General features: G+C 38.3%; 1 protein-coding gene across 1 annotated transcript in view; it reads left to right on the top strand.

Moving 5' to 3' along the window:
• GAP43 (growth associated protein 43) overlaps window positions 1–25,861 on the top strand; it is a 101,382-nt gene that overhangs the window by 51,688 nt on the left and 23,833 nt on the right. Inside the window, exon 2 of the mRNA XM_056109464.1 lies at window positions 2,409–3,003. Coding sequence (XP_055965439.1) covers window positions 2,409–3,003 — 595 coding nt within the window. The remainder of the gene's footprint in view (window positions 1–2,408; window positions 3,004–25,861) is intronic.

Below are 25,861 nucleotides of genomic sequence, written 5' to 3'. Positions count from 1 at the left end.
GACAGCTGCTCCCGTGCCCCAGATTGTGCTGTGAGTCCCAATAGGAGTGGGTCAAAGCAGCAGGAAAACAGTGGGGTGGTTGTGCATCAGAGAACCAAGCAGTGTGGCAGCATGTCAAGGGAAGGAGGGAGCTGGAAGCGCCTCTGCAAAGCACTTTTCGTTCACTGCATTCTTCCTACGGATAGTTATGGGAGAAAGGAGGAAGCACTTGTCTTCATTTTTACTGGAAAATTGTCAGTCCTACCTTTACTCTCACAAGTAGCTTGTTTCCTAAAAGACATTTGTATATTCACCAGCATGTAGATAGCCCTAAGAAGCATCAGGCTGGTGTGTTTGTCAAATAAATGTCAAGCCAGGCTATGTCATGATTAGTAGGATCTGGGTCAGTGGAGCAGAGCTGGTATGGCAGGTGGGAAGCATAGCGTGTGTTGGCTTGCTGTGGCTTACCTCCCAAACTGGAGCAAAGGTCAAAATCAAGTTAAGGACAAGATTGGAGCCAAGGATAGAACTTTTCACTAGAAAAACATTTTTTAAAAATTTTTAGCATTTTGAAGAAAAATTGCTGCATTCTTCACCACTGAATCTCCCCAGTGCCTACAGAAGTATTCACAAAACTAAAATGAATAAAGTAATGATAATAATAATAATAATAAAATTAATAATAGTGTGCAAAATAAATGGAAGAACAAATGGACACTGTCAGTAGCCTACCTGGAGGGCACCATGGCGGGCAAAGCAGCTGTATAGAATTTGTACACTTACGTCCACATTTCATCTATGCCTGTACTTCCTAGTTCTCTCTTCTGGTTTAATATCCATGTGGAAGAAAGTTATTTGCAGCATATATTTTGCTGTTAGTGTTGTGATCAAGTGGTAAAAAATTTGTATTCTATTCTCTTGCTTTCAGTATCAGCATGATTGTGATGATAACATAAGACTATTTTAGTTTAAAGTGCTTTGAGACTAAGAGATTGTGACTTAAACAAGTGGAAACAGTGTTTGTGGGTTTTTTTCTCTCTTTTAGCTTAAGAATAATGGTCATTTTTTTTTTGTATACAAGCTTTGACGGCCGGCTATATTCATTAGTGATGATGGACCACACACAGGAGAAAGTAGACATTATGTGACCTGCATTCTGAATTGTTGTAGAATAAACAAACTCCTCCAAGTTCTAAGGCTCCTTTGTGTTTTAAATAATGATGAAAATGGTTTTTAAACTACAACCACATGATTTTCCATTGATTTCTTGACTAGACTTGGGAAAACAATTTTTATAATATTTTAAAAAATTAATTTTTATAAAGTAGTTCACAACATTTTATTGCATTTAATATTCGAACACCAATCCCACCGGCATTACAACTTCCCAACACCATATTTTGGATTTTTCCATCCCGGGTGCCCCAAAGTAGAACTGAAATAATTTATTTTGCATTGTTTGTTATGAATAAACCTCTGAAAATGGTCCGGAAAGGTTTCCTTAGAGGAAAGTGTGTGAAGATTGTTGTATTTCACCCAGGGGCCATTAAGCCCTTCTATAAGAGATCACTAACATATTGTTAAAGGTGAGACTTGTGTAAAAATATATTTCTGTAAAAATATACTTCCCTCAAAGATAGGTTGGCTTCTACTTTAAGTCCCATCAAATGTGGTGTGACACTCTTGGAATATGAGTGGTGTGAGGTATGAGATGCTGTGCGGCTGTGAATGCTATTTTTTAAATGATCAAGTTTTATAATAAAGTCCCTTTTAGAAATCTTAAAAAAAAATCTCTCCTCGTGGGCCAGAGAGATAATATAACTGGTAAATTTCTTATCTTGCACAAGGCTGACCTAGGTTCAATCTCTGGTACTACAGATGGGCTCCCCCAAGTCTCTGAGCACAGAGCTAAGAATAAAACCTTCAACACTACCAGGTGATTAAAATCCATGCTACTCAATGAATGTATTTTGCAATAAAAAAATTATTTAGGATACAGGCATTGGATCTGCAGGCAATTCTAGGAATTCTCATAAAGACTTGTGCTTTCCTGCTAAGCCATAGCCCCCCCCCCCCACCTCCCCCCAGCTCTAGATTGAATGTACTTTGAAATGGTCAAGTTCCTTTGAAGAAAAGGGTTGGTTTTAGTTTGCCAGTGGAGTGATATTGAGATGGCACAAAAAATACATAGATAACAAGGCCAGTAATTTTGTAAGGCCAAAGGATATTGGTTTTCCCATCCCATGTTCTCTAACGTATTCTCTGCCCTGGAGAGAGAGGAGGAGGCTCCATTTCAATTTCCAGAGCATTGAGCCTTTGGTTTCATGTGGCGAGCACAGGGTGAAACCATAAATACCTCTTGGGTGCCGTTATCCAAAGCAAAGGAACGTCATGCCACCTCTCCCTTTTCTCTGCTTCTCTTCCTCAAGGTGGAAAAAAATGATGAGGACCAAAAGATCGAGCAGGATGGCATCAAACCAGAAGACAAGGCGCACAAGGCCGCCACCAAAATCCAGGCCAGCTTCCGTGGACACATAACAAGGAAAAAGCTCAAAGGCGAGAAGAAGGGCGAAGCCCCGGCTGCTGAGGCTGATGCCAAGGAGAAGAAGGAGGAGACTCCCCTGGCCGATGGCGTGGAGAAGAAGGAGGGAGAAGGTCCTGCGGCCACCGCCACCGACGGGGCCCCCGCCGGCCCCAAGCCCGAGCAGGATGGCAAAGCAGGCGACGCTCCAGCAGGCGAGGAGAAGAAGGGGGACGGCGCCCCCGACGCCGCCACGGAGCAGGCGACCCCCAAGGAGGAGAAGGCTGGCTCTGCGGAGACAGAGAGGGCCACCAAAGCTTCCACCGACAACTCGCCGTCCTCCAAGGTCGAAGACGGCCCCGCCAAGGAGGAGCCCAAACAAGCCGATGTGCCTGCTGCTGTCACTGCTGCCGCTGGGTCCCCTGCCGCAGAGGATGGGGCTGCCCAGGCCACTGCCCCGCCCCCGACGGAGGATGCCGAGGGCAGCCAAGCTGAGAAGATAGGTGAGCCACCAGGCTGGGCAGGGCAGGGGGCAGGGGGAGGTCAGGGGAGGCGGGTGGGGGGTTGTCTCAAAGGATGCTTGGCGGCGTCCTGCCAAGAGGCAGAAGTCAGAGCTACTTCTGCCCCTTTATATTCCTAAATATCTGCAAGAGTCTGGCAAACTCCCCGTGGCGTGCCCAATATGCCAAATACCAGTAACAATGATGGGTCTCATTCTCCTAAAGAGCCTTGAATATAGCACTTTCTTAAAAATCTCAGGTCTAGCATGAAGGAGACATTACTGGGGCCTGCTCCAGGCAATCAACGAATAACAGGATGGTCCTGATTCGTGACCTGCAAGTCCAGGCTGGTCTTAATGCTAGAGCAATCTGGCAATTATTTGGTTAATAGGATTTGCATAAATAAGTAAAATGAAGTAATCCTGGGTTTAAAAAGAAATGAATGCGTGTGCTGGATAGATACATCATCTTTCTTGGGTTAATCAGTAATTACTAGGCCTAGCATATATATTATAGATGGGGAATTAGCTAATATGATTATTTGGCTCCAAGAAGTGTCTGGTGGAATAACTACAGCCAACTTCCTGTAAATCCAGATGATCTAGTTTGTGAAGTGATGGCAGCAAAAACGTAATCTCAGACCACCTTGTCCTATTCCACAATATGTTTCTGGCATTCTCCCTACCATCCGTGTGCTTTCTGTATGTGTACATGCAGAGAATGTTGATTGTAACATTAACTGGGGTTAAACTAATTAGGAAAATAAGTCTGTTGATGTTGCCAAAACCAAAACAAAACAAAAACTCCAAATATAGAACATGTTTTAAAGTGAGACACATTATCGTCAAAACCATGTCTTGGAGATGCTTCCAACCATATGCATAAATAATTAAGACTTGACTATGATTACGAAAAGATGGTGGATTCTTTTAGTTTTGAGTTCTAATTTGAATGTGGTGTTTTCACTATTATTCCTCAAAGATCCTGGGCGAAATTTGAAAAGGAATAGATCTAGAGCAAGATATATTAAATAGGCCTCATGTAGGGTGATTACATACATCTCTCTTTCACTCTAATTATCAATGGTGGTAAGAGAAGCCAAAAATCTCTAACGGCAGCCCCAAAGACCCTTGGAGATAAAATTGCTTCTGTGCTACTTAAAAAGATTGGGATTGCTCCTTTAGAACTTGGTGGATTTAACCCATGCTGTGTTTAGGGACACAAAATTGGACTAAACCATAAATGGAGTCTTAGAGAAACCACTCTCTCCATGAAAATTGCCTTGGAAAGATTGTAGCATCTGAACAGAAGTTTTAGCATCTGAACAGAATGTTAACCATTGGACATTTACCTTGATGTCATTGCTGCAAATTCGATACTACAGGGTGGCATATGCCAAACTTGGAAAATTGTAGGTCTTTTACTTTCATCATATTCCCCAAATTTTGTGAAAACAGATTATATTAATTATAATTATTAGCATACTTCAACTCCATAGATAAATCAAACACCCTTATCAGTGACTCATTTTAAAGTTTTATTCATACTATTCATTTCATCATCTCAGACCTTCCTTAAGATTAATAATATTTCCCTGGAGGTGGTAATTTTGGCGAGGAGATTGGGATATGGAATATTTTAGGCAGCTGTGTTCAGGGACTTCCTCTTGGATCTGTGCTCAGGGACTCCTCGTGGCAATGCTCCAGTGACCATATGCAGTGCTGGGTATTGAGCTAGAATCTGTTGCAAGTGCTTTAACCCCATACTGTCTCTGTGGCCCAGCTAGTTTTAATGTATTCAGAAAAAAAATACCTTTTTTTCTTCTTCTTTTTTTTTACATCGAATCACCGCAAGATATATAGTTACAAAGCTATTCGGGATCAGGTTTCAGTCATACCATGTTCCAATATCCATCCCTCCACAAATGTACGTTTCCCATTACCAATGTCCCCAGATTCCCTGCAGTCCACCCCAAGCCTGCCTCTATGGCAGGCACTTTTCTTGTCTTCTTTCTCTGCTTTTCGGCATTATTAAATTAGTAGTACTATGAGTGATGTTCAGAATGCTACTCAGAGTACTTTGCTACTCACAATGCGACTCATAATGCTATGATGCTATTCATAGTATAAGTAGTATTCATAATGCCTAATATACAATCATTTGGGCATTATGAGTAGTATTCATAATGCCAAAAACATACCTTCTTAAATAGTTTTTTATCAGATTGAAGTTTCAGTAATGCTGTTTAGAAATAACTTTATATGACAGTCTGCCTTTTGTGCTTATTGTGTCAATTTTGAAAATTAATAATCCATTCAAATATAGGAATATTTACCATCCTTTAAATCACTTAAAAAAAACAAAGCACCTTGAGTTTCTAAAGGTTTAAGTGCAGATTAAAAAATATATGTGTGGCCAAGGTGATAGTATAGTGAGTAGAGCACTTACCTTACCCGACCAGGTTTGATCCCAGGCACCATATATGGTCCACTGAGCTCCTTCAGGAGTGATTGCTGAGTACAGAGTGAGGGAAAACCCTGAGTGTTATTATTTGTAGCCCCCCAAACAAAGGGAAAACAAGATCTGATGTTAATTTTAGGAATACAGTCATTATTTGAGTTAATAGAAAGACTTACTCAAATCAACTTAGAGAAATCTGAAATATGTTTTTGAAGCAACTAGTTATTTAATAAGTTCAGATTTTTAGTTTTTAAAATTTAATTAAACTTATAAGTAAATAATTTTACTCATTCATGATGGCTGGAGCAATAGCACAGTGGGTAGGGTGTTTGCCTTGCACATGGTCGACCCGGGGTTTGATTCCTCTGTCCCTCTTGGAGAGCCTGGCAAGCTATAGAGAGTATCCCACCCGCATGGCAAAACCTGACAAGTTCCCCGTGGCATATTCGATATGCCAAAAACAGTAACAACAAGTCTCATAATGAAGACGTTACTGGTGCCCGCTTGAGCAATCGATGAACAACAGGAGGACAGTGCTACAGTGGACAGTGCCACAGTGCTACTCATTCATGTATTTCTCCTGAAATCTTACTCTATTCATTTATTTGGTTAAAAACAGGTCTGCTTAATAAAAATAAATATAAATTATGCTATTGTAATTTTTAAAAATCTGATGACAGTGCCCCCAAAAGTCTGATTTTATTGTATATGCTGAAAAGATAGGTGCAACTGAACTAGAATGTAATCACAAAGAACAATTTATTTTACATTATGTAAACTCTGGTTAGGTTTTGTCCTTTTGTTTAGATCTTGAAACGCTGTCTGTATTTTCTTTCTGTATCAATACATCTATTAGCCTTGCTTACTATATGTGAAAAATACAAATTATCTTAATACAAAAAAATTTCATAGAATAACGAAAACTAGAAGAGTCTATCTAGAAAATCTATTATAGCATACCAGGGGCCTAAGCCACACGTTTCTCTACCTCCCATTAGATTTGATTCTAACCCAGGTATAATCACAGTATTTCCAGCTGGACTGTACTGTTTGGAAATGGGTAGCTACTCTGGGTTGCTTTAGTATGCTATGGCTGTCTAGATTGATATGGGAAAATAGCCTCTGTCGTTGGAGTAGATTTGGCAGGGGGGATCAAATTAGAATTGAGAATTCAAATCAACAGTGTCAGTAAGTGGGGTCAAAATTGTGTATCAACTATAATCATCACTTAACACATACAGAAATGCTCTCTAAATTATAAATATATTACTTTTTAACTATTAAGGGGTTTGTTACACACGGAAGTCATTTACTTTAGGACCTATGAACTTGGTCAGTTTTTCTTTTCCCTTTAAATCTTCCAATTACATCCCCCTTTCTGCTTTATCCCTCTGCCTGTCGAACTGTACTTGTGATGACACGACACGGTAGACACGGTCCTCCCGTTGTTCATCGGTTTGATCGAGCGGGCCCAGTAACGTCTCCATCATGAGACTTGTTGTTACTGTGTTTGGCATATGGAATACGTCACGGGTATCTTGCCAGGCTCTGCCGTGCGGGCGAGATACTCTCGGTAGCTTGCCGGTACTTGTGATAATCAAAAGATTTTAGTACATTTCTGATGATGTCTTGTTTTCCAGAGTGATTAAAGACTTTCTAGAACACTGGCTACTTTGGCCTTGAGGAGTGCACCAGTAAGCCTCCTTTAGTGGTTATATAGTTGGCATCTCCTGCTGAAGACTGTTGGCTCTCAGAAAAGTAATTCTGTTATCTCTTTTTGTCTGGGGATAACCCTATTGACTACCTTTAATATAGCTTTCCCAAAACTATACTGTGTCTATAGTCAATGATGTGATATTACTAGGGTAACTCATTCAGATACTGACAGGGTTGTTGCCACAGGGTACTTGACTGATAATGGAAGAGTAACTCTGAGTTACCCATTTCCTGTTTCAAATTGGAGTCATCAGTAAGTATCTAAGAACAAAGCATGGATTTAGTGTCCTCTAATTAGAAAAATCAATTTAGTGCCTTTCTACTACTCTTCCCCCTCACTTTTCTTCTTTCATCTCACCCTTTCCTTTTTCTTTCTGTCTTCACCATGTATCTCTCCTACTCTTTTTTCTTCTGTGTATCATCTGTGTTAGGGACTAATTCAGGTAGAAAAGACGAATAAGAATTTTTCACTGATCTTAAGTGACTCTTTTGTTACAGTTTTGGTAGTGGATAGAATAAAATCCAAGGAATTCGGTGAAATAATCATATTACTGTCAACTGAACTAAATGCTGCAAATTGGTATGAAGTACTCCTATAGGCCAATGTACAGTGAGACAAATATTCATATGGGCCAAATAGATACCACAGGAGGAAGGTACTTGCCGTTCATGAGGCTGCCCCATGTTTGAACCTTGGACTGCATATAATTCCCTTAATACTGCCAAAAATGATTCCTAAGCCCAGAACATTGCCAGGTGTAACCAAGAAAAAAATTAATAACAGTGCTTCATTCACTAACACATCTTTGTATATACTATTAGTATATTTCTATAGCCAAATTATTAGTAAAAAAGGGAGAGATGCTATATTGATAGTTCCTGTGATAATAATAATTAGACTTACATATTTAAAAAATTGAAGTACATAGCCCCTTTTTCTGAATTTTGGTAAATTCTTTTTGTTCCTTAGAACAATGTTTTCCTAAGGCTCAAGATAACTATTCATGCTATGTTTAGCTCTCCAATGGGTAAATTCACTCTCCTAGAGTTAAATGTGAGATTTCCCAAAGATATTTACACTTATTTGGCAGGGTGCCTCATAAGCCGTTTTGATTTGAAATGTGGTTTCAACCACTTCCCAAATTTATACACAAGTCATAAAAAAGTAAGAATTTGGGTTGTGAAAGTACATAAATGCTGTCTATAAAACATGGGCACCCTGTCAGATCCTCAGTGGCATGCTGCTTAAATACTGTTGTTGATTATTGTGCTTTTATGGCACGGCTTTTATATTGCTGGAGTAATCATTTTTATTGGTTTTTCTTGACAAGAATCCAGTGGCATTTGATAATGTTTTCTTTTCGCGATTACATTTTCTGAAATACGGGCAAAGTGACTGACTGGTTATTGTGACTACAGAGGCAGTGACAAAAACCTCAGTGAAGCTGATAATCTCTAAATTCTTACCTTACTTAACTTTAGCCCCACAGCTGTTTACTTACCTCTCTCTCTCTCTCTCAAAGTGCTATATTTTATCTCAGTTCCTGCATTTGCCTTTTATTTATTTTAATTTTCCATGAATCACCCCCACTTGTACCCGCTGACGTTCCCAATGCATTCTCCATCTGGGCATCTGGTAATAGAATAGGATGCAGGGGAAATGGGGAATGAGACCAAGGTTCTCTGCTTAATATTTCTACTAAGTTACTTTGAGATCGTGGGGAATTTGCTGCTCCTATTTGGATCTCAGTTGTCTCATCTTTCAGAGGCGTGTCTAGGATAGTTGGTTTTCAAGGCTTCTTTTCAATGTTTAAAATATTAAGGTTCTATAATAGATAATTAATATTAAGTGAGAGTTATTAAATGTCAGACTGTGCAACATGGAAATTATTCTTTCGAATTGTCATGACTACTATTTGGTATAAGTACTGTAATTTTCTCTTCCCCTTTGTAGATACGGAGTCTGGGATTTAAAGAGATCGAAGGACTAATTTTTGTCAATAACTAACAACTCTTTGAACCAATAGTGGAACCTTTGCAGTCTGAATACAGAAGTCGTATATTGAACTCTAATAGCCCTGGGAATAATATTTTGAAAGCACCAAAAGTGAGAGAATGTCTGAAAACTGGGACATTGGGTTCAGTTTAAGAACAGACCCTCAATAGTGTAATCAAATGTTATAGTTTCTTACCTGGGGAGCATTAGTGATCACATTTACACAGGAGTTTCCAGCTGCTAAGTAGACCCTGGTCATAGTCTCTCACAGGAACGTCACTCCCAAAATATTGTGACTAGTAAACTCGTTCTGAAAATGCTTGGTTCTTTTGTTTGAAACTGCTTAGAGTATTGTTTTGTTTGGCTTAAGAAAGCTGTGAAGACCAGTTGAAAATGATTCTTCTAAGAAATGTATCACTAATTCCATCACAATGTCTAAAGTATTAAAGAACTTAATGTAAGGGAGAGATTAGAGAACAATTACTATCCTCAATACAAATTGTAAACAGGTTAAAAATTAGGAAGGAACCCAAGTGATAGTACAGCAGGTAAAGTGTTTCCCTTCAATGTGGCTGATCCCTGGCATACCATATGGTTCCCAGAGCATCCCCTGATTTGATTCCTGAGTGATCGCAAGAGAGGAGTAACTCCTGGGCATCTTCAGGAGTTACCAAAAACAAACAAACAAAAAAATAAGGAGAATAGTTGTGGTTTTAAGCAATAAACTCATAATTTGAGACCTTTTGTTATTCATAACACATATTAAATAATTATATTTATTTACTTTTTAAAACAAACTAAGAGAGTCATATAAGTAGTTTCCACAATTTAAAGCTATTAAAATGTTTGCAATTTGAAAAGAAAATAGTGTTTCTTAAAAAAATAGAATAAATATTTTAAAGGTATTAATGCATTTTAGGTATTAATACATATTTTAAATATATTTTTATCATAAAATCCAAAAAAAAAGATTAAAGGAGGAGAATAATCAAGACTAAGAAGGCTTCTTCCATTTGACTGACCGAAGGAGGAATTCCAGTGGAGGAATCCAAAGAACTAGAGAGCAGTTCTTGGTGATCCAGCTTCACTGACTCTCAGAATCATAGATTTGTTAAATAAAGAATTAAAATATTCTATAGCTAGGCATGAAAGGAAGGGAAGAAGGAAGCCAGTGGTCCTGTTTAGTATGATGAGATATAAATCCTTGAAAATCACTCAAGTTTGTGTTTTCCAATTTGCACAAAGTAGAAGGAGATATTTGAAAGAATGTATATGTTTTATCATCTCTCTTAGTTATGATTGAACTTTGTTGTGCAAGAAAATGACTAAAACACCAGCTGTGTCTCAGACCAAAAAATAGTATCATTGCCTTCAACAAAAGTGTTTTAGCTAGTTACTGACCACAAACATAAAGCTGGAAAAACCCTAGGCAAATAACTATGTATGGACTTATTTTAATAAATTTTCCATTGATTGGTATAATGAGAATGGTGAACAGTATCATGTTTTCAATAAGTCCAACATGTTATAAAATGTATTTAACCCAAAAGCTCTGTTATTTAAGTTCAATTATGACTGAATATAAACTAAACTTAAGAAACCTAAGTTTATATTCAGTTCCTGTTGATATTTTCAGGCAAGCCATACTATCCATTGGGTTTAGTTGCAACATCTATAAAGTAAGTGCCTTTAACTACGTCTTCTCTTCTTTCTAACTTCAAAGGACAGGTTTGTGGGACAAAGGGGCATCTTTAAATTGTGTGCATCTGGCCTCTTGTCCAATCAACCTCCCTTTCCTGTAGCTCCATATTACCTAAATTTAGTGATTTTCAAGGACAGAGATGATAGAAAGGAAATGTGGATAGAGGAATAAAGAATCTAGAAAGAGTCAATTCTAAGAAGGTTTGTGGAGTCCTCAGAGACTGTAAGGAAATCTTAATAGCGATCTATCTAACTGCAATTGGAATTGACATTGAAAAACAATAGAAATTGAATTGAAATGTAATTGAAATTGACAATAAAAGAAAAACAGGGCCAAAGAGATAGTACAGGAGTTCTGGCACATGCCAGGTCCCACATGAGTTCAGTCCGTGGTACAACATGCTCTCTGGAGAAGCTCTGGGGATGGTCCTGGAAGCCCCCAGCACTGTAGACCAGGCAGCACCCAATTTTCCAGTCCTAGAACCGAACTACCAGTTCAGTTGACCCTCTGAGCATCACTTGGGTGGCTCAAAATAAATTAATAAATAGTTGACTATGATAGGGTTGCACTTTAGTTTCACGACTCTTCTATTTCTGTCCCTGAGATGCAAAATTCATTGTAAGTGGTCAGAAAGTACTGTTAGAAATTTTGCTTTTCAGGTTCAGGGAAGTGGCCCAGTGGTTTTATTTTTATGTTACATTTAATTCGTTTTTACTTTATTTTATACCTATCTCTACTAAAATAATTCCATAAGTATGTAAAATATATAAAGCTTTTACATTTTATATACAGTGAGGAATATATCTCCCAGAATTGTAATATAAAATGTTAAAATTTTGTCAATTCACTGAACTTTTTGCAGGCTGAAGGGTGCTGGAGATAGAACCCAGGGTCTTCGTACATATGAACAATATAGTTTCTGACTGAGTTACTTTCACTCTCAATAATGTTATTAGAACATTAGAATTGTATGCATAAACTTAGTTACTGGTTTTTGTTTGTTTGTTTGTTTTTGCTTTCTGGGTCATACCTAGCAATCCACAGGGGTTACTCCTGGCTTTGCACTCAGGAATTACTCCTGGCAGTGCTCAGGGAACCATATGGGATGCTGGGAAATGAACTCTTGTCAGCTGCATGCAAGGCAAATGCCCTACCTGCTGTACTATCGCTCCAACCCCCATAAGTGTAGTTATTTATTTATAAAATATTTATTTATTTATTTTGTAGTCACAGAAATTAGATATTTGGCCGTTAATGAAAATGATTAACTGACTTAAGTGTTTGAAATTGGGCAGTTCAACAGCCCAAGAAAAGATGTGGATAATGCTGAAATTGGATGTGGTAACTCAGCAATTCTCACAAATACTTCTAGTCTTCAAATCACAAATTAGGCGATTGCAGAAGATAAAATATTTCACTTTGTCTCACACCATTCTATTTGAAATGGCAACTATAATTCCATTCTGAAGGAATATTCAGGGGGAAAACATTACCCTACAAGGTTATATCCAAGGTTATATGTCTTTCCTTATAAATCATGTTTTATATTAAAGGTTTTGTTTTTTAGTGAACATATTTGGTCAAGTATGTCCTCAGACCTTTGTTTATTTTTCCCCCTGTATGAGTTGGTAAAATCTCTTGGAATTTGAGATAGAAATCAGAAGTCATGCACCTAAATGATTCCTTCTTATTACCGTAAGTGGTAAATGGGTGTCTCATAGAGATGAATATTTCCGTAGTCTTATAAGAATTTTCTCTTTGCTTTGCAAAATAATAGAGCTTACATATGTTTAAACACTATAAGCCTTTCTGTACTTACTCTTATCACCTTCACTCACGTAAGTTCAATGTGTAGGGTAAGACCTACCTAACAGCTCAGGCTATTATAAAATCTGGAAGGACAAAAAGCTACATATTTTATCACTCTTCAGGTCGATAATAATTGGGTAGTAGCTTCCAGAATAAAGTCTCTGTCTCTCAGAGTGCACATATAGAGTGTAATGGTCCTTTATCTGTTGGTTGTGTCACCAAGATGTATTTGTAAATCTGCAATGAGATGGAGAGAATTAGAAGTTGGAACTCAGACTATTTCAATGTCTGAAATTTAGTCTTGCTTTAGGGGAAGATAGAACAAGAAGACACCTGGGGCTATGTCAGGGGGGTATTGAAGGGCAAAGCCCAACTATTGTGCAAGGGTATCCATTGTCACTATCACTGTCCTCCCATTGTTCATCAATTTTCTCAAGTGGGCCCAGTAACGCCTTCATTGTGAGACTTAGTTGTTACTGTGTTTGGCATATCGAATATGTCACGGGTAGCTTGCCAGGGTATCCATTAAAACTTGAAAAGAAATCTTTCATTCAAAAGAATGTAGATACAAGCCATTTTAATCATAATTCAGTGGTAGCTATTTATTATTAAAAGTAGAAAAGTAGCTTTATGCTGCTTTGTTTAATGTTGAATATCTCATACCTATAGTAAATATTAGGAAAGGCAGAGAATTTGATAAGTATTTAATGAATGAGTAATGATGAACAATGTTATTAAAGTGGAGAAAGTACTAAACTGACCTAGAAGACTTTGGGCAGACATATAGCTGGAGAGATAATACAAGAGATAAAACACTTGCTCTACAAACTGCCAACCCGGATAAGACTACATAGCACCACATATGTATAACTCTGTATACAAATATATATATAAGATATATGTGTGTATATAGCACCATAACTATGTATGTTTAGCTTTGTACATTTTATGGATGAAGTATTTTATAAATGGTATCTTATTTATTCAAGCTCTCTAAGGAATTTCATTTGCTGAATGTAAAGTATAAGAAATATGGAAGATAGCCTCTGAAATAACTTGGAAATGTTGAAAGATTCTTCAGGGATTGGAGAGATAGTACAGGGAATAAGGCACTTTCCTTGTAATGCTGCTGACCTCAGTTTGATCCCTGACACTGTATGTGGTGTATGTGGTAGCTGGCGACATTGCTAGTGGTGATCCCTAAGTACAGAACTAAGTGTAAGTTGAGCACTGCTAAACGCCCCCTGGACCAGAAAAAATAAAAAGCAAAAAAAAATCCACTTTGGGCAGGCACATTACTTGAGCTCTGGCTGTGAGTTTACCCTTTCATAAAACAAAAATGTTAGACAAAAGATCTCAAAATCACTTTCATTTCTATAATGGCAATAATGACACATTCCAACCTTATATGCAGATCCTTAAGGGCCAGGAGGAGGCAGACATTTACTCAAACAGGGAGTTGTGTTGCTGTTTGGGAAACTTTGTACTATTTTGGAAGCTGAATGCAAAAATTCGGAATATTTTTGTTATTTCGGGACCTAAGTCATCCTTGAAGGAGACAGAATTCAAACCACTTTCCCTCTCCTTCAAAAAACGTACCGCGGGCTAGAGAAACCAAGGCTGCTACCTCCTGAAAGCAAGACACTAATTTCATTTTAGTCTGTGAGTGACCTGTATGGGGCTCCTGCCAGCGTATGACAGGTGCAGCCAGGGAAGAAACAATCTGCCAGGCTTCTTGGCTCTTTTTCCTCATCTGAAATGTTTAAATAATCTTTGCAAGTTGTGTAAGAGTCACTAAACCTTCTGCATTCATCTGCTGGATGGAACGTAAGTATCTTTTCAAACCAATTGTGTTGGGACAGAAATTAGAATATACATTTCTCACTGCTGTTGCCTATTTTTCCATCCCAAGTAGCATCAACAATTGTGTGCAGCTTATGGGGCGTCAGATCCCAGACCACTAAAGGACACTGGAGTGGTAGGTGGAATAGATTTTTCCCCACATACACGCTGTATCTTGAAGCAACTCTCATGTATTTGATTTGAGGAAAAAAAACATTTTTAATGTTTTGTTTTGACTTTGATTTCGGGACCACACAGAGCTGTGCTGAGGATTTATTCAGACTCTGTGCCCAGGGATCACTCCTGGCAGTCCTTAAGAGATAATATGTGGTGCTGGGGATAGACAGAACCCAGGTCACAAAGTGTAAGACAAACACCATCTTTCTCCTGTAGATTTTAGAAGAAAGATTCTATCAAAGTTATAAATTATAAAGATTATATAAAATCTTTCTAAAAGATTTTAATATTTAAAAATGTTAAACAAAAATTAATATTCCTTTTTCAAATTATATTAAAATATTCCTCTTAAATTTTAAAGATGAAGTATTTTTTTTCATCAGTACTCTTTCCACCCCTTTTTTTAGTGTAGTTGTTGCTTTTTTTTTCTTTAAAGAAAAACAGGGTAAATATGGAACAAAATGCTGTCACTTTCTTATTAGCTATTTTTTTTATGCTTTTCATGACCCAACAGAAAAGTGAAAATTTAAGACTAGTGGAGATTGGCCTGAATGTAAGATTGTTGTCAAGTTATGTATTTCTTCTGTACTTCATTGAGGACAAGTTCTTTTTCTGTTTTCCTTACATCCTAATAAAGCAGAACTTTCCAAGACAAGGCCTGGAGAGAATCAGCAGGCAGGGCCCTTGCTTTGCAGGTCGCTGACCCAGGTTATATCCTGGGCACCCCAGGTGGTTGTCAGATCTCTGCCTGAGTGGTCCCTGAATACAGAGCCAAGAGTAAGCCCTAAGCACAGCTGGTTATGGTTCCCAAACAAAAACCAAAACAAAAATAATTTTCCAAGAGTAATACAAAAGAAACGAAAATATTGTTTATCATGTTAGAGATTAGACTACAACTCTGACTTCTTGGTTTATCACAAAAAGAATTCCACCAGGGGTTTCATTTGAAATGTGAGTTACAATGAGCCTTTATGACATTTCCAAGTATACTGAATACTATTTCCCTTTTGTCAGCTCTCACAATATTCATCGTAGTCATTGTTAGCCCATTTGCTCTTAGGTACATAGTGATTGCACACGGACACGTGCTATAATTAATATACAGGAAAAGAGCGAACCATTCATGATAGTTTTATCAGAAGTCTGCAAAGATGTGCCAGCAAACTGATTTCCCTCCAAAAAAATTAGAAACCACACATAAACACACACATACACACACGCACACACACACACACAAACACACACCCCAAACTCAAAAAGCTACCACTTACAGTTTATCAATTTCTATGGTATAAATACTGCCACTGTATCTAATTTTACTCTATTGGTGTGTTATCCCTGTACACACAGTTGAAAATGATACAAATGAGCTGTTCTAGTTGACCAATATCAACTACCTTCATTATATCCCCAATCAATAACATTTAAATAACGCAGTAAATTTTACCTTTTATGACTATAAAATAATGGAACTAAAATTAATTGTTCCATATAAAGTAAGTTAAGTAAAGTAAAGGCCCTCCCGTTGATCATCGATTTGCTCTAGCAGGCCCAGTAACGTCTCCATTGGAGACTTTGTTGTTACTGTGTCTGGCATATCTAATACTCTCGGTAGTTTGCCGGGCTCTCCGAGAGGGGCGGAGGAATCGAACTCGGGTCGGCCATGTTGGCTGCGTGCAAGGCAGACGCCCTACCCGCTGTGCTATCGCTCCAGCCCAATTGTTCCATATAAAAGAATATAAATATCCATTTATAATAATCATATGTTTATATGTGTTATTTGATGCTTTGAGATGTAATTTTGGCATACGTAGTGATTTGTTATTCCTGATTCTCTTACTAAATGTTAAAGAAGAGAATGAGTATAGAGTTGTACCTGCTATATGACTAGGAAAATAATTGTTACTAAACGGGTAAGTGTATTGTTCTGAAAAGTGTTATCTGAGGACTGGAGATGGGACTTAGTGACTGAGCACTTATCTTTTATGCATGATCCCTAATTTCAACTCCCACTAACCTTTCCTCTCCCAACATACACACACACACACACACACACACACACACATACACACACACACACACACAGATACAGATACAGATAGAGTTAACTTCATATTTTTAATGAATTGATAGTGTTTTTTTGTTTTTGTTTTTTCAGAAATAACTTTAAGATTCAGAGTGATGGTGATCAATCCCAGTGTTAATAAACTTCAGTTCAGAGGAAGTTTTAGCTCTTTCCTCGCAATAATTTTCAGTGAGAATGATGCAAAAATTCTAGGTGGAATTTTCTGAAACAGTAAATTCACAGAAGGGAAGATTGCATTAGTGAGTAAATACTGAAGGCAGAACTCACCAAGATTTTTTAATCTGAGTATTATTTTTCTATAAATTATATATTATGATATTTTTTCATTAACTATGTTTCTGTCTCTTCTTTTTGAGCTTCTTTAGGCTATGAAGAAAAGTTTTAAAAAATTTAACTTTTTAAAATATTTGGGCTATGAGGAAAAGTTTGAAAATTTAAAAATTTATAAAATTTCTCTACTAGTGTCTTTCCAAACATGTCCAGAAAATTGTGAATGCCAAGTCCAAATCTGTCAATCTTACATACTTACATATGTGTAACTGCACCCATATTGATTGAATATGAGGTTGTCAATTCAGTAGACTCTCCCTTCCTCCAATATAGTGCAATGGTTTTGTCAGAAAAAGGCTTCTTCTGGGTTACTTCTAACAACTATGATAGATTGTACATTAAAAAAATGTTTTCAGCCATAGAGATAGTATAGGGGTTAAGGCGTTTGCATGCATCTGACCGGTGTTGGATCCTACGCACCATTTATGGTCTGTTGATCACTGCTAGGAGTGACCCTACGGCACAAAGGCTGGAGTAAACCCTGAGTACCAACATGTTTGCACCCCTCAGAACAATCTTATTTTCTTTTAATCCCAAATCACATTGAGCTTTGCAAAACTTATTTTAGTAACGTTTTCTGAACAATAAGCTGAAAGAAAATTACTTTTTAAAGTTTGTTTGAAAATCACAAAGCAATGAATTTTAGGTGCTTGTTTTTTTGAGGGCCACACCCAGTGGTGCTTAGGACTTTCTCCTGGCTCTGTACTTGGGAATCACTCTTGGAAGTCTCAGGGAACCATATGAGATAATGTGATCAATCCTGAGTCTGCCAGGGACAAGGCAGATGCCCTACCCACTGTACTATTGCTACAGCCTGGAATTTTGAATGATTTCCTTTGGAATCCTGGAATCTTAAGTACCTCTAGATGGCTTCTGAGAATTGGGTTGTTTTGCAGAAAGAAGTTTTGCTGAATATGGAAGTCTGGTGATTTAAGTAAGGTTGACCTCTATCTCTCAATTTTCTACACCCCCACTCACTGCTTCTTGTGGGAAGCAGACATTTTTACTGATAATCTTTAAAATTTTATTAATTTATTGACATGATAATTTATAATATCATGGGATTCCATGTGTTTGCTTTCTATCGTTATATGTGTATAATTTGCACTATGTCCTCTACCAATGTTCCAGTACCACCAGACCTCTCATCTCTCCCACTCCTCTCCTCTTTTCATCTGGTCAACACCATTATTTTCTCTGAGTATAGGAGTTCTATTGTTTCTTGCATTTTTGGTTATTTTAGAAATTTATATTCTGCATGTGAGTGAAAAATAACAGATAATTTTTCTTTGCATTTGTATTTCACTTAGCAGAAACCTCTCAAACTCTATATATTTTGTTCCTAACGCAATAATTTCCTCCATTTCATTGGTAGGGCAGTATTCTTTTGAGTATCTACACTGTAATCAGTTATCTCTCAGTGATCATTTAGTTTGCTTCCATAATTTTGCTATTGTGAATAATGTTGCAATGAACATGGAAGTACAAATAGTCTTTGGAATTAATTTTTATGTCCTTCTGAAAAGTTTCTTGGAGTAATATTACTGAATATATGGAATTTCCATTTTTAATTACTTTTTTATCTTCTTATAATTTCGATAGCAGTTTTTTTACATTGACATTTCCAACAACAATTTATCTCAGTACCTTTTATTCCACACTGTTAACAACACCTGCTTTCTATTTTTGTGATAGAGGCTATCTCACCAGTGTGAGGTGATACCTCAGTATAGTGTGTTTGCATTTCCTTAATAAGAAGAGATGTTAAGTATTCATTTTGTTTTTGTCTGTAGACTGTGTGTGAACTTCATCTTTTCTTTGGAGAAATGTTTTTTTCAAGTTTTTTTCCATTTTTGATCAGATAACTTACTTATTTTGTCTGAGTGAGATCTTCATATATTTTGGGTATTTACACATTGTAAGAAGTATGTTAGCACAGCAGGTAGGGCGTTTGCTTAGCATGCAGCCAACATGGCCAACCTGAGTTCAATTCCTTTGCCCCTCTTGGAGAGCCCAGCAAGCTACCGAGAGTATCTCGCCCGCATGGCAAAGCCTGACAAGCTGCCCATGACGTGTTTGATATGCCAAACACAGTAACAATAAAGTCTCATAATGGAGACGTTACTGGGCCCGATCCAGAAAATCAATGAACAATGGAAGGACAGTGACATATAGTGACAAGAAGTATGATCTGCAAATGTGTTTTTCTGTCTAGTAGTTCCCTCACTCACCTTTTAAAGTAGTTGTTTTTGAACTATAGAAACTTTTTTAAATTGTTGTAGCCCAGTTTGTTTATTCTTGGTTTTATCTCCCCACTGGATTAGGTCTTCAAATACTTCTCTGAGGTTGAGTTCCTGGAGTCTCACCTATTTTTTCTTCTATGCATTTTATGATTTCAGGTTTAGTATTTAGTTATTTAATCAACTTTGAGTTAATTTTGGATATACTGTTATATAGTGACCTGGTTTAATTCTCTGCCATCACCCCTTTGCATATGCCAGTACCACCTGTTAAAAAAATTTTCTCTTTTCCATTATACAGCTTTGGTTCTTTTCTGTACACTATATGTCCATTTGTATGTGGCTTTGTTTCTAAATTTTTGTTCTAGTCCACTGAGCTGTGTACAGGTTTTTGTTTAAATGCCACACTGTTTTAATTACAGTTATTTTGTAATATAAGTTGAAGACAGGGAGAAAGTTTCCTCCGTTTTTCTTCTTTCCTCTCAGAATTACTTTGGCTAGTTGGAGTTTTGTTGTTCTCTATAAATTTTAGAATTGTGTCTAGCTAATGATAATAATTTACTGGAGTGATAGCACAGCGGTAGGGCATTTGCCTTGCATGCAGCCAGCCGGGCCAAGCCGGGTTCGATTCCTCTGCCCCTCTCAGAGAGCCCGGCAAGTTCCTGAGAGTATCTTGCCCGCACGGGAAAGCCTGGCAAGCTACCCATGACGTATTCGATATGCCAAACACAGTAACAACAAGTCTCAAAATGGAGTGTTACTGGGCCCACTCGAGCAAATCGATGAACAACAGGAGGACAGACAGTTATAAATTTAATACAAATCTGAGTTCTTCAGTTTAGTATGATTCAAGCATAATGGAATATAATTCAGAGCTCTTTGTCCTGGAATCCACTGTTTAATTAGCTTGCATTATTTATTTTACAAAGTGATTATCTCCTCAGATACATTACAGGAATTGTTAAAATTATAAGTTTTTTTTTTTACAGTGCTTACTGTAAACAAATAGAAGTTAAGGAACTCACCTATTGATAAGGAACTCATTCTTTCTTCTTTCTTTTTTCAGCCCCAGTGGTTAGCAGCTCTTTATGCTTTTGTTTATGAGAAAAACTGGAAGTAACACTCGTTTCTCTAAACCAGTTCTTATTTTACTCCAAATTTAGCATCCTAAATGTCACTGAAATGATTAGCACCATCATGTCAGTCAACCTATAAATGAAGTAGATTCAGATAGACTGAAATATCTTGGGTTTGGATTTAAGAGACTAGAACTTCTTTTAATTTCAAACAGACTACTTTGAAGACCACTTGTAAGAAGCTACAAATATAAACCTATCCATGTAAATATCCATGTAAAGTAAAAAGTAAAGTAAAGGCCCTCCCGTTGATCATCGATTTGCTCTGGCAGGCCCAGTAATGTCTCCATTGGAGACTTTGTTGTTACTGTGTCTGGCATATCGAATCCTCTCGGTAGCTTGCCGGGCTCTCCGAGAGGGGCGGAGGAATCGAACTCGGGTCGGCCATGTTGGCTGTGTGCAAGGCAAACGCCCTACCCGCTGTGCTATCACTCCAGCCCTCCACATAAGAGCAAATGCTCACTCTTTGCAACCCGAATGAATTCCATCAGTTCTTTCCATTTCCTCCATGACTCTATGACTTGAATTCATTTCTCTCTCTGATCCTATAGCCTTCCCTTTTCTTCCCTCGTCTCTAGCCACAACACTTTCCTTAATGTCTCTTGATCACATGCAACTCATTTCTGTCTCAAAGTTTTCACATTTCCTTTTTTTTTTCTTTCTCCTCCATCACTGCCATTTACAGCTTAGGTCACCATTTGATGTCATTTGCTCAGAGAAGACTTCTTCATGAACAGAGCAATACCAACTCTGTCAACCCCACCAGTTCTACCAATTAACTTACATCAGATCATTCCCAGTGCCTAACGTGGCTATATTTATCACTCCAGAGCTACTTCTCTATCTCTCATTAGACTTTCTATTTCTTGAATCTAAGAACTTGACATCCTCCTGTACTTGGTCCCAGTGCTCAGAATAGAGTCTGTCACAGAGAACATTCTTGATAAATGTCCACAGACTTGCTAGTAATATGAGTTTTACCAAAATAGAAATTTATATTCATAATCAGCTTGAGAAAGGGAAAGGATCATTGTATTTTTCAAACCCCAAGAAGAAAAAGACTCTTGTCTTCTTTTTAAGGCAAGGCCAACTTTTACTGCTTACAGACCAACTAACTCTTTTATATTTGAAAAATCAGCAACCTCCTTTTCATGACCTACTTCTGAATACCACTGCGTCTGGATGAGGGTGTTTGGCTCAGAAGGAAAACCGGTGGGAGTGTGAGAAGCGCAGGCCTCGGGGAAGAACCAGAGAGGAGAGTGGGTGGGTTCTCCTCTCTGAATGAAAACCAGAGTGGAAACGGAAAGAACAGTGTGGAAAGCGGTGGAAAAGAGAGGGAGAAGAAAAATGGAGCAGAACAAAAATGAAAGTATTGGGGTTGGAGTCTATGATAGCACAGCCAGTAAGACATTTGCCTTGCATATGGCCGACCCGGGTTCGATTCCCAGCGTCCCATATGGTCTCCTGAGCATCTCCAGGAGTAATTCCTGAATGCAGGGCCAGGAGTAGGAGTATCCCCTGTGCATCACTGGGTGTGACCCAAAAAGAAAAAAAAAGAATCAGAGGTGGAAGAAAGAATAAAGGGGGCATAAAGACATGACAATAATAACGAGAAAGAGGGGATTGGAGAAAATAGGGAGTGTGTTATACTGCATGCAGAGCAGCTTTGTATGAGGAATTGAGGGACTAAGCTTCCTGTAGTACTGCTGCTGAGAGACTCTGGGCAAGGGGCAGAAGGCGTGGCAGAAGGGATCTTCCATCTCTTACACTCTGTGGAACAAATAGCAGGTCCTGAAAGGTCCGCTGGCAAATGGATTTTCCTGTCTGAGCAGATCTAAGTGGCAGATGGGTCCCGGCTCCCTGAGGAGAAGCTCCTCACCCTGAGTTTCTCTCCTAAGAGCTTTTCTGCAGCCTCGGCCCCCAGCAGCTCTACCTCAACACACCAAGACACACGCTGCACTTGCTCTCAGCAGGGAAGGAGGGATTGAGCTTCATGGTTCTGTGAGTTTCAGTGTGACTGTCTCCTTTCATGCTAACAAATTGTGGATCTCAAGTGTGTTCCAGAGAACTTTTCCAACTTCGGAAATGAACAGTCCCAAGTTCAATTCCAAGATTCTTATTATGCACTCTTAGGATTTAACCTCAGTCTCTTTATTGATTAGAAACAACATTTCCTTGAATAGAGGTAGTGAGGACTTAATACCGGCATATAGAGAATCTGATATAAAATAGGCTTTCAAGGAATACCCATTGTCTTACCTTTATCTGCATAATAAGTTAGTAATTCTCGTATCTGCCTGTTGGAATTAAAAGCAAAGGCTGTCTGTCCTCGTTCTATAAGTGAAATAGTGGAAGTATTTTTCCTTCCTTTAAATAAAGAAACACTTCCCTGGTGATTCAATTTTTTAAAGTAATTCAAGCAGTATAAATTACAAAAGTACACTTGCTGGTGGGTATTGCAACAATAGACATGGATACAACATCTGTAGATTCAGTTAACTTTTTCCCTCTGAGAACTGCAGTACAGGGGAAAGATCACAGATTTTGGTATTGGACCAGTCTGTTTGAATTAAAGGCCCTGTCTCTATACCACTAGTTTAACAACATTTTTTCCACCTGTGAAATAATATCATATTCTCCTTGCTAGCCTTGTCAGTTTTTCATATCAAATAAACCACTTCCAAAGTGCCTATGATGTTATTTTCTTAAACATATAGTAAATTTCTCAGAGTAATTCATCAGAGTTTCTGTCACCTTTCCATTGAAACTATGGGTACTTCTTTTTCCTCAAGAGTACACTTTGATTCTACAAAAGAAATTAATGTTCAAACAGGACATGTTTTACAGCCAACAAGAGAGACACATGAGTCTCTTCTGGGAAACTGTTCTATATGGCCTAACTTGTAGCTTTGCAAGATTACCAAGCCCTTACATTTTCAGTGATGATTGAACCTGGAAGTCAGCCAAGGCCACCAGGTAGTGATGTTGGGATTAATTTCGACTCCATGTAATTGGTCCCTTAGAAACTGTCATCGAGGGATTCAATAGAAAATGTGTGTGTGCCTTTGGGAAATAGCTAATATGCTCTTTCTAGGTAGAGACCAGTTGTAAATAGTCACATTTTCGATTTTAATCTTTTAATCCCAGACCTAGAAAGTAACTTAAAAATCATCCAGATTTGGGAGCACGATGTGTTTCAAGAGGTTCCTTTAATGCCCTGATTTTATTTGCAGTGTGTTATATTGCATGCAGATGACATCTTTGTGTCTTTGTCTTTCATCAGATTCTCAACTGGGACTCTGACATGAAAAGATTAAGATCCACTCTATGTGAAATCTCCAAATGAAGTTGCATGGATGAGTGTTTTATTGAAAAAAAAAATGAAACGTGCTCGGGAATTCCAGTTGCATTTTGCATTCATAGTCACACAGAGCTTGAAAATAGAACAGATAACTCCAGAAGTCTCAATGACTGCATTTCCCTATCATTCAATTACCTTTGAGTTACTCATATCTGCAATTTCCATACTGCACCAGACACTAGGATGTACAATGTTAGTTTATGCTGCCTTGGAAGTTACAATCTGGTAGAAGTTTGGTAAGGATTTTAGTCAAAGAAAACCGATCTAATACCACCAATAAGGAACAATGAAACGAAGCTCCCTCTTGAAAAGCACTTGTAGAGAAGAAACTCAGGGTCAAAATAGTGGAAAGGGAAGTTTAAAGGAAAGAAGTGAATGGTACTCTATGTGTATTAGTATTAGTACATGCCTCTGTATGAGGTTACTTTGTGTCAGAATGAGAAAGATGTGATGTACCGGATCCTCTATGAAAGCTTTGAATTAGAGCATTTCATTCAGTAGAGAAGTGAGTAGAGGGTCACTGAAAATTTTATTATATTGTCTTTTTTCTCCAAGAATGACAGGTTTCTTCAAGATCTACCCAAACTCTAATTCACTCTTACTAGTTCAGTCTAAAGGTAAAAAATAATATTATTTTATTCGTGAGGTGAATTCACTGCCCTGTAGTCTGTTTTTTATCTGAAGAACTGAAAACTAAAAATTAATTCCAAGACAGTTGAAAAATAAGAAGCAGTCAAACGGGTGGTTCTTACCTGATTGTACTGCTCCATCACTGGCCTGAAATTGTTTCATTTTGAATTTTGCCTTGTACCAGGCCCCACGGCTGAGAATGGAATTACACTGGTGCCCTCTGCTGTCAGAAGATAGAAATTTCGGCAGGAAACAATGGTGTCAGCCGTGGCAACGCAAGGGCTAAGCCTGAGCCCCTGGGCCCTGAGCAACCTCCAGGCTAGATTCATTTAGTGCCATTTCCAGGCTGGCCTCCCGGGCAGGTAGGCCTGGCTCCACGCCCGAATTCATTAAACAGGAGGCGCACCTGGATATTTATTGTAAGGAGCTAATTTTTTTTTTAAGTAGTCCAAGGAAACGGTCCCCTTTTACCGTGACAGTTTTGTAAGCTAACACTGCTTTTAGCATTACTCATGGTGGGTGGTAGCCATTGTGCCAGGAACAATATCTGGAAAGCTGGAGACAGACTGAGGCCAATGTTTTTTTTTTTTTTAATTTTGTTCAATTATCATTGCTTTTTTTTTTTAACGGTAGGAAAAGCACATTGATATTCAAGTCTGATTTCTGGGCTCAAATAAATCAGAATTAATGCCATGGTGTTAAATTAGATTTAAGGGATGGGAGAGCTCTGAGAAAAATCAAAGGAGAGAAAAGTTGTGAATTCCCATGTGTGCAAATTGGAGATGAATATCAAAAATAAAATAATGGGTGGTAGGAGAGAGGATGGATTGAATGGATCTGTTCCAACTCCCCATTTTTATTTTTAACAATTTTTGGGGTTTTTTTATTGTTTTTGTTTGTGTGTTTTGTTTTTTTAGGATCAATAGGATGGACATGGTGGTCCGCCTCTGGTTTCCATAACAACCTGGCTTATTGAAAGACTGTAGGCTCCACAAATCCCCAATTATCAATCTTGCAGGGCTTATTAATGGGACTGAGGAGCCCAGCGAGGCAGGCAGCTTGCTGCTGCCACGTGCCTGTGTGCCAGCAGGAGTGTGGAAAGGATGGGAAGGGGAGCTGTGCCCGGAGACAGCAGTCATTTGTCCACTGTCACTTGGGGCTGGGGCAGGCACAGCCATTCAGGAGACTGTGAGAGTCTCTTGAAGTCTTGAGTAGATGCGGCTGCTGTCTGGGAATGGAGGCAGACGTTCTTGTCTCCCACCCCACCCCAAAAGCCATCTATCCACATTAAATCCATATGACTCTGTCACATGTGCAGATGTTTATTGTGCTCTCCTAATTAATTGAGGCTTCCTCCCAAAGACAATGGTGACTCT

The sequence above is a fragment of the Sorex fumeus genome, unplaced genomic scaffold, assembly GCF_029834395.1.
Source record: "Sorex fumeus unplaced genomic scaffold, SorFum_2.1 ptg000265l, whole genome shotgun sequence".
Lineage (NCBI taxonomy): Eukaryota > Metazoa > Chordata > Mammalia > Eulipotyphla > Soricidae > Sorex > Sorex fumeus.
Note: the sequence above shows the minus strand (reverse complement) of the source record. Positions and strands in the feature narration are given on the sequence as shown.